Consider the following 9,611-nt stretch of genomic DNA (forward strand, 5'->3'; position numbering starts at 1 on the left):
CCCTTCCAACACAAACTGCTCTGGGATTCTGCGATCTTCCAGACCAGGCTACAAAAGTGCTCTAAAAGCATCTGAACTGATGGCACAAAAGCCATTCAGAGCTTTTTAAAATGCCACTCAGGACATCTGCAACACAGAAATTTCCAAATTTCTCACTCTTCAGGCAGATACTCAATACCTGCCCTGTTTCATATTCCTTTCCTCAGCCATTGCCTCTGCCCAACACAACATGTTGGAATATCTGGATTTCTGGTGGAACCCAGTGCAGCCATTCATACAACTTTTACTGCCCCTAATACCCAAGAGACCCAAAGTGAACAAATACACAGTTTATGCAAAAAAAAAATTTTACTAGAATGGGGAAACTCTGCATTGTTGTCCAGCACAGATAAATGAAAAAGATCCCTAATTAATACTTGTAAATTAAGCAGCTGTTCACAGTCACGATTTACAATGCAATATTTATCTGAAACATCTGCCCCTGCCCCATCTGCTATTTAACTTCAGGAAAAAAAGCAGGAACTCAGAGCTTCCCTTTTCCAGAGGTAATTCAATTCTGTGATCTATTTTTAAAGGGAATGCAATAATCCACTGTAAAACAACTGATGAACACAGTGAGGATCTGTTGAATTTATAAACAAAACAAAAGGCACCACATAAAAAATGTTGCTGAATTTGAGATTTGTTTTTTATTATCATTTATTGCACTAAGGAACAGCGGGGCAGTTTCACAATCTCACCTTCTGCTTTGAAAAAGTCTGTAGTATTTACTATTCCTAAACCCAAGAGTGTTTTCATCATTGGACTTGATAAACTTTGGAGCTTTGTCCACTTATTAATCAGCACAGACATTAAAAAAAACACATTTAAATTCATTCCTTCATGGACAATTCAGCTTCTCCTACCACAATGGCACAGGCTCGAGATTAAAGCAGGGTTAATGTTTGGAGAAGACACAGAAGGCTGTGGACCTATGGATGCACATACAGGGGAAGATTAACCAGATAATAATAAAAAATAAACCAAAATAGAACTATTTTTGCTTTTGTGTCCATGAATGAATATCCTAAGACCAACATCACCTATGGGCAAAACTTACAGCATTCCAGTTGTTCCCAAGCCCTTGGAGCTAGGGCTGGTTTAGAGTCAAGAGTGGGATACACAAGTCCAAGTGAGCCACTACAAAGCCCATCCTACAGCAAATCCCTAGAGTACTAAGGCTAGTAGTAACCAACACCTACTTGAAGGTTATGGCTGTTCCTTATGGAGTGCAAAGTCAAAACTTTTCAAACCCCCAGTCATCTTTATATTAATTTACACATAATTCATTAATTTCAGCGTCCCAGTAAAATATAAGAAAACAGTCTTTCCACAAGTATAAAATGTGGAAATATTTTAAAAATAGGGGAGTCATTGTTTTCTAACTCAATTGTGAACATCAGGTTCCGGATTTAATCTTGGTCAGAGGTTCTTGTTGTAAAGAATCCATGTTTTTTGTGGCTTTTGCATGCACTTAACTGGAACAAAGCTTGCTGAATGTCTTCTTAAGAGCTCACCAGAACATAAATCATGCTGCAGAAGAAAAAAAAAATATTAAGATGCATCATTTTGATGAGTGTTACACATTTAACTCTAACAGGGTCTATTATAAGGAACAAGTCCATGTGAGATACATGGATTGTGACTGAAGATCTGACAAAATGACTCTTCTACTTTTGACTTCAACAAAATCACATTTACATCACACACTTTCCTCTGAAAACAGTGTTTCAGCTTTTTAATTAAAATACCCTGGGATTTATTGTATTATGCTTAACAGAAGAAAAGTTTGGAGTTTTTTAGTCTACAGTTATGGAACAGAGATTCAAAAAAGTCATTCTGACCAAATTAGGATTTGTGTTTTAAAGCAGAATCAGGGGTGAATGTGGATTCTTTTGCAGGAAAGCTGGCACTGTAGATGACCATACAGATTCCCAGCATGTTTTGAGTTGGGGGGACTTTCTAGATCATCTCACTCCAACCCCTGCAATGGGCTGGGAGACCTTTGGCTAGCCCAGGGTGCTCCAAGTCCCCTCCAACCTGGCCTGGAACACTTCCAGTGATCCAGGGGTACCCACAGCTTCTCTGGGCAACCAGTGCCAAGGCCTCCCCACCCTCCCAGGGAACAATTCCTTCCCAATATCCCATGCATCCCTGCCCTCTGGCAGTGGGAAGCCATTCCCATGTGTCCTATCACTACACACCCTGGTGCCAAGTCCCTGTCCAGCTCTCACAGGCTCCCTTCCAGCGTGAGAAGGATCATATTCCTATGGACAGTATTTCTCTCTGCACTGAGCCAAAGCTTCAGCCTGAAGAGGAAAACTTACCCATATAGGTAGTAAAAAAAAGATAGAAGGTAGAATGCTAATTTGCACCATCCTTCTTTCTGGCAATAGGCTAAAATATCTGCATTCATGATGGTCGTGGGATCGTAGAGCCCCGGGCCGCTCATCACGGGTCTGCTCATGTACCTGGAACGAGGCACGGGCAGGTGTGGGGTGACAGCCACAGGGAACCTGAGTCCTGCCCCCACCCACCAGGGAATGCCACAGCTGAGACACCAGTAACACCCTGTACACAGAAGCAATTCAATTCTCATGTCTTAAGGAATGGCAGAGGAAATTGGAATTGCTATTCAACTGGCATTCCACACTGGGAATTGTCTCCGTGCACCTCTGGCACGTCACTGACTTGAACACACACAACTCAATTCTCACACAGCACAAGAGAATAAAAATCACCCAAGAAAGCCAGGTGATGGCTCTTATTGTACAGCCATGACCTGAACTTTCCCAGAAAGCATCTGGGTTTTCCCAAGACACAGAACACTGGACAGAAGACAGCAACAGGAGAATGAGTAACAATTCACTGAGCATAACAGACTTGCCAAAATTACCTCCAAATATGATAGGCCAACAAGGGCATATTGAGACCCAGTGTGAGCCACTCTGCTGCACAGAGAAACATGACACAGAAGAATGCATGGATGAGGTACTCTGGAAGTACAAGCTGGAAAAGAAAAAGGTGAGTTAGAAGTTTCGATTGCACAGAGCAAAACGTGGCATTTCAGCTACTTTAGAGGCACAAAATTGCTTAAAAATGTTATTTAAAACCAACACTAACAAGAACAAGGCTGTGGAACGTGAAAGCAGCAGCCAGCACTATGTGCCTTGCTGTTTTCACATGCTACTCATGAACCAAGGAGAAAAATTTATAAGATTTAATGGTCAGATCAATATTTTTTTATTGCTTCTATCAAATTAACAGATTCCACGCTTTATGTGTGACACTCAGAAGAGGTCACTGAGATATTTCTGCTCATGCAACAGAGAAATATCAGTAGGAAACATGCTCTGCAGAATGGTTTATAGGCAAAAAGATGTTTGTGTTTTCCTGTTTTACAGATCCAGAACTTTCCAAAGTTGAATTATTCCCAAAATGTAACACCCCAGGCAGAGCTTTACCCAACCAAACCAGCAGTGACGTGGTGGCACACACAGGTCTGCACAGAGGAGCTGCTCTGCACAGACACTTCTCCCTCACAGCTTCCCACTGTGCATGCTTTACAGCATCATGCTTCCAGCAGAAGCCCACAGAGCTCAGTACCAGGTACCATGGAGTCACAGGAAGCATGGAATGCTGCAGAGATTAGTGTTGTTAATAGGAACAACATGGAGAGGTACAGAGAGTAAACGCATGCAAAGAGCTGCGGAATCTCCCACCCAACACAGCAGTTAAATTTTATACAAGTCACCCCAAGGTGCTGCTATTTACTGCTTTATTACTGGCTTCAGAAGGAATCATACAAATCAAACTGGTTTGGGCTGGGAGGGACCTGAAAGCCCATCCAGTTCCACACCTTGCACTATTCCAGGTTGCTCCAAGCCCTGTCCAGCCTGGCCTTGGACACCTCCAGGGATCCAGGGACAGCCACAGCTGCTCTGGGCACCCTGTGCCAGGGCCTCAGCACTCTCATTATGAAGAGTTCCTTCCCAATCTCCCATCCATCCCTGCCCTCTGGCACTGGGAGCCATTCCCTGGCTCCTGTCCCTCCATCCCTTGTCCCCAGTCCCTCTCCAGCTCTCCTGGAGCCCCTTCAGGCCCTGCCAGGGGCTCTGAGCTCTCCCTGGAGCCTTCTCCTCTCCAGGGGAGCACCCCCAGCTCTCCCAGCCTGGCTCCAAGCAGAAGCAGAAGATCTGTAAAGCTTTTGCCTTCTCTATTCAGCCCTGTAGAATTCCTCATGGAAAACGCCCCATTTTTACCCAAAGGTTTAAACTGTCAATGTGTGTGTGCATGTACACACACAACACACTCTGCCCTCTTTTTGTGCAGTATCATTAACATTGCACAGGATGATAACATCAAAGTTTCAGTGGTTTCCATTTTTTTTTCTTCTTTTAAAACCCCAGAATATTTTCCTAGAAACCTAAAAGCTACCAACAAACACACTCACCACCTACTTTGCTGACATTCTAGTTCTCTAAATGAAGAATATCATACAAAGCACACTTGCATCAACACCACCAAAATTCAGCTGTTGTACACAAAATGTTTCAAGTAAATATTTTCATCCAGATCCTTCTTTGCATACTTACCATTTACACATGGAATTATTTATAGCAGAACCATCACCCTGTCCAACACACGATGCATTTGGCAGTCTGCTCAGACAGATTCACCAGGCCTGAAAAATCTGTATTTATTTACCTACATATCTCAATATATGTTTTTCTTTTCTCTTGTTTATTATACCCTACTCCCACACCAGGATCTCTGCCTCTTTCTAATCTCCCCCACTTGATCCTCTCTGCCTGTCCTAAAGAAAAATGAATTACATCAGATCCTACCATATTTATCACAGAAGTGAGGGAGGATGGATCTGGTTGCTGAGAAAAGACACGACTATAACAGGAGCAGGGAAGAGAAGGAATCAGCAGTGTACTCAGGAGTTACTATTTTAGGCTAATCTTTCCACTGAGGTGCCTCAATTCCTACCAAGATCTTTGGTTCTTTGTACAGGAAAACAACACAGCCATGTGTTTGTCCAGCATCATGTACCCCTCAAGAGCCTGAACTTCACTTTTGGGGACTAGCCTGCTTCCACAGGAACAGCAAATATGAGATTATTTCAGACTTTCAGTAGCAAAGCTGCCATGTAAAGGACACTCCATGCACGGGGGGCAGCAGAAGGTTAATATTCAGTTAAACATGCACATTTTTACACTACAAAGGTTGCAGTAAGGTCATAATGCATCGATGTAATGAGAGTTGGCCTCTCCCACACTGCAGCAGAGATGACTGGAACAGACCAAGCAAGGGAAACTGTTAGATGCACAGCTCTCCTAGCAGCAAACCTCCTCTCCTCCTCCCCTCCTCACACTGAAATAATCACTTTATTCGTGTGCTGTACATATAACACACTCTCTGCCCCCTCCTCCACCCCCAATTACAGCAAATTTATTTTTTGTTGTGCATTTTACTTAAAACACACTAAAGCTACAGGTCAGGCCACACTGCTGTGCTGCCCCTGCATCCTCCCTCAGCCTGGGCACACACAAAGGAAAAGCCATAAAATGCTGCAGGATCAAGCTCTGTGTTCTTTAACAAGCCTCCCTGATGCTGCTGGCCTGTCAGAGATGCAGGCAAACAGTTTGCCTCAAATTCTTTTCCTAAGCCAAGGAGTGTCTGAGTTGCATCCCAGAGAGGACACTGGGACACAGCCCTGATCCTGGAACACAGAACAGAGAAGTGAGGATAGCACCTATCACCTTCCACTCACCCAACTCCTCAAAAAAAGATCAGAATTGACTTGGTCAATGCTTTAAAAAACCCGCAAGTATTCTCCTCTAATCTGAATTCAGTAAATCTGACTTGAAAAAACACAATTTAGTTCTGCCTGAAGTTATTTTCTGACACCTAACAGGCATGTAACAGTTTTCCCCAAGTTGCTGGGTAAGCAAGCAGAATTGGTTTGGCACAAAATATGGAAACCCATGAGGTTGTTATAAACCCCAACGAACAAATAACGAGCAGATGAACAGGCAGACTAAACAAAACAGCTAAATAGTATTACAGATGTTCCTAACAAAATGAAAGGGAAGTTCAAAAACATGAAACTGAAAAGCAGTACACACCTTTAATGCAATTTTGACTCTTTTAATCTTTTTGACCTTTTCAACTGTCTTTGTGCCGAAAATGTGGAAAGCAGATTGAAAGAATGTTAGTATGACAGCTGACAAGATCACCATCAGATTAATAACAGTCAGAATATTCAACTTGAAACTAAAGAATCAGACAAAGAATTTCCCTACAACTTCTACCAACAGCGAGGGCTTCTCAACCCAGATGCAATTCTATTGCCCAGGCTGATTGCATCAAGATAACACCAAAAATAAGCATTTTACATGTATTTATTCAGCAAAACAAAATGTTTGGTGTGCTACTTACAGGATTGAGTGTATTACACTGGTCTATGGGGTTCTTGTAATCAGTCTTCAGTTCATCAAATGCTATAATCTAGAGGAAAAAAAAAAAAAGAAAGAGTTTTGATTCCCCAGGAGCAATTTTGTGTTTTATCCATTAAAAGTAGCATTTTGGCACAGAGCTGCTACCTTTGTTCTCAGTAACATTTCACCTAAGTTCTGCCTACAACTCACAGGTAAGACAGATGTGGAACAGGTTTTACAAATACAAAAGCAGTAGTTTCATCAGATATTCAAAAGCCTTTGACTACTCCCCAACTTTTCATCTTCCCATCTGCAATGAATTTCCTACATCCCCTTCATCAGTTTTCAGCCCCACTCACTGTGCAGACCCCAACCTCACCCAGGACTCTCTTGGTGGCCAGCAGGAATCTGGCATGGGGGACCTTAATCCAGAAAAAGCAAGAGCATGTTTAAAAGCCAACAACATTATTTTTCCTCATTGTCAAAGTAAATGCTGAGCCCACATACATCCCAGAATCACAGAACTGTTAGGACTGGAAGGGACCTCTGGAGACCATCCAGTCCAACTTTCCTGCCAAAGCAGGATCACATAGAGCAGGTTATACCTCCTAAAGGTGTATCCATTAAAAAAAAAATTAAAATATATATATATATATACGTATACCGGTATTTTTCTTGACATAAAAATAAAGACAAAGTTGCAGCATGAAGTACAAACGGCAGTTTTACACCATAAATGTCCTGCCAAGCATCATATCCTCCCTCAAGCAGCTCAGGCAGGGTCCTGTTGGCTGCTCTCCCAGTGCCAGCCTCGAGGAGCAAATCACAGAATCATGGAATGGTTTCGGCTGGAAAGGACCTGAAAGATCCAATTCCAAACCCTGCCAAGGCCGGGGACACCTTCCACTATCCCAGGCTGCTCCCAGCCCCATCCAGCCTGGCCTTGGGCACTTCCAGGGATCCAGGAGCAGCCACAGCTTCTCTGGGCACCCTGTGCCAGGGCTTCACCACCCTCACAGAGAATTCCTTCCCAATATCCCATCTATTCCTGCCTTCTGTCAGAGGGAAGCTACTGCCCCTTGTCCTGCCACTCATGCCCGTACAAAAACCTATTTTATCCGCAGAGAGGCCGATTCCCGCTCCTAGGGCGGTTCCGGATGCGGTTTCCCCGCTCCCTCGGCGGCTGTCCGGGGACGCCCTGGGGGCTCTCCGGGGCCCTTCCCCGGGCGGTCCCCCCCCTCCACGGTGCCCGTACTCACATGCCAGATGGCGAAGAAGATGAGGGCGGCCGTGAGCAGCAGCGCCAACATATAGCAGAAGGCGGCGAACGTGAAGGCCATGGCGGCGGGGCCGCGCGGGGGCTGCCGGGCGCCTCAGCAGCCGCCGCGCAGCCGCCATGGCCGCGCCCGCAGCGCCCCCTGCCGGCCCCGCCCGCAGCCGCCATTTCGTGAGGGGGGGTGTGAGGGGATGGAACAAAAACCGAGTTTTTCACCTTAAAGTGTGGGAGGAGGGAGTGCGATCGCGCTTTGCGGAGCGTGGTGTGAGAGAGGGTTGGCGTAGAATCATGGAATCATAGAATCTAGTTTAGAAAAACCTACAAGATCTTTGACTTCAATGACTCCTGTGACTGTCAACACACCAGAGCACCGAGTGTCATTTCCAGTCATTCCTTGAACACCTCAAGGGATGGGGACTCCAGACCTCCTTGGGCAGCCTTTTCCCAATGACTGACCACGTTTCTATGGGCAATTTTATCATAATATCCAATCCAAACCTCCCCTGAGGTTTTCTGAGGCCATTTCCCCTTGTCCTGTTCCTGGGAGCAGAGCCTGACCCCCCGGCTGTGCCCTCCTGGCAGGAGCTGTGCAGAGCCACAGGGTCCCCCCGAGCCTCCTTTGCTCCAGGCTGAGCCCCTTCCCAGCTCCCTCAGCCTCTCCTGGTGCTCCAGACCCTTCCCCAGCTCCATTCCCTTCTCTGGACATGCTCCAGCCTCTCAATGTCCATCCTGAATTGAGGAGCCAGAACTGGGCACAGCTTGTGGTGGCCTCAGCAGTGCCCAGCACAGGGGACAGTCACTGCCCTGGTCCTGCTGCCACACTATTGCTGCCACAGGCCAAGGGCCACCGACCTCTTGCCCACCTGTCCAAACCTAGGCTGGTGTCCAGCCACTGTAAACAGCACCCCCAGGTCCTTTCCTACTTTCCAGACCCTCTGCCCCAGCCTGGAACGCTCCATGGGGTTGTCGTGACCCAAGTGCAGGACCTGACTCTTGATCTTACTCAACCTTGGACTCTTGGTCTCAGTCCATTGATCCAGCCTGTCCAGGTCCTTCTCCAGGGCCTTCCTGCCCTCCAGCAGATCCATACTCCCACACAGTTTGGCATTGTCTGCAAATTTGCTAATGGTGGACTCAATCCCCTCAGTCAGATCATCAATAAAGACATTAAACACCACTGGGCCCTACACTGATCCCTGGGGGCACCACCAGTGTGCAGCATCATTCCCCACTACTGTTTGGGCCCAGCCATCCAGCCAGTTCTTAACCCAGCCTAGAGTAACCTGTCCAAGCCATAGACTGACAGCTTTTCCAGGAGTTTCTGTTGAAAGGGAATTTAAAAACCATCAATTTTCAACCCAGTGCCATGGGCAGGTACACCTTCCACCAGACCAGTCCAAGCTGGCCTTGAACACTTCAGGGATGGGGCAGCCACAGCTTTTCTGTGAAGTCATGCCAGGGCCTCACCACCCTCAAAGGGAAGAATTTCTTCCTAATACCTCATCTAAATCTTCCTTCTTTTAGTTTACATCGATTCCCCTGAGTCCCATCCCTACCTGATCATGTAAAATTCCCTGCTCAGCACAAGCTGCATCTGGAGAAAAGGGAGATGGCAAATTAAGGAAGAAATGCTGGAGAAGGCTGTGCTGTGAGAGCCCTGGGGAAGGGAGGATTGCTCATACAATCCCAAATCAATACAAATTGGAGCCTGTCCAAAGGAAACAGCAAGATGAGAAAACAGTTTGAGGAGAAGATCACCCCACTCTCCTTTCCAAAGGTCATGTACAAGTTGTTTCAGTTTAAGCAGTGACACCTTGCAGTAAAGGCAAGCTGGGGTGACATTGCTGCAA

General features: G+C 45.8%; 1 protein-coding gene across 2 annotated transcripts; it reads right to left on the reverse strand.

The window, feature by feature from the left end:
• Positions 1-664: 664 nt before the first annotated feature.
• On the reverse strand, positions 665-7,902 carry CNIH1 (cornichon family member 1). 2 transcript variants are annotated; one of them, XM_071426120.1, is made up of 6 exons: positions 7,745-7,902; positions 6,487-6,555; positions 6,174-6,221; positions 2,936-3,048; positions 2,367-2,510; positions 665-1,572 (listed from the first exon to the last, which is right to left on the reverse strand). In XM_071426120.1, exons 1-6 carry the CDS (start codon positions 7,823-7,825, stop codon positions 1,545-1,547), a joined length of 483 nt encoding a protein of 160 aa, XP_071282221.1. In that variant the 5' UTR covers positions 7,826-7,902; the 3' UTR covers positions 665-1,544. The 2 variants fall into 2 exon arrangements, with proteins under 2 accessions (XP_071282221.1, XP_071282223.1); XM_071426122.1 differs by lacking the exon at positions 6,174-6,221.
• Between the last annotated feature and the right edge of the window lie 1,709 nt (positions 7,903-9,611).

This window comes from Agelaius tricolor, unplaced genomic scaffold (assembly GCF_023055355.1).
Source record: "Agelaius tricolor isolate 1412-34295 unplaced genomic scaffold, bAgeTri1.0.p SCAF_5, whole genome shotgun sequence".
Classification (NCBI taxonomy): Eukaryota; Metazoa; Chordata; class Aves; order Passeriformes; family Icteridae; genus Agelaius; species Agelaius tricolor.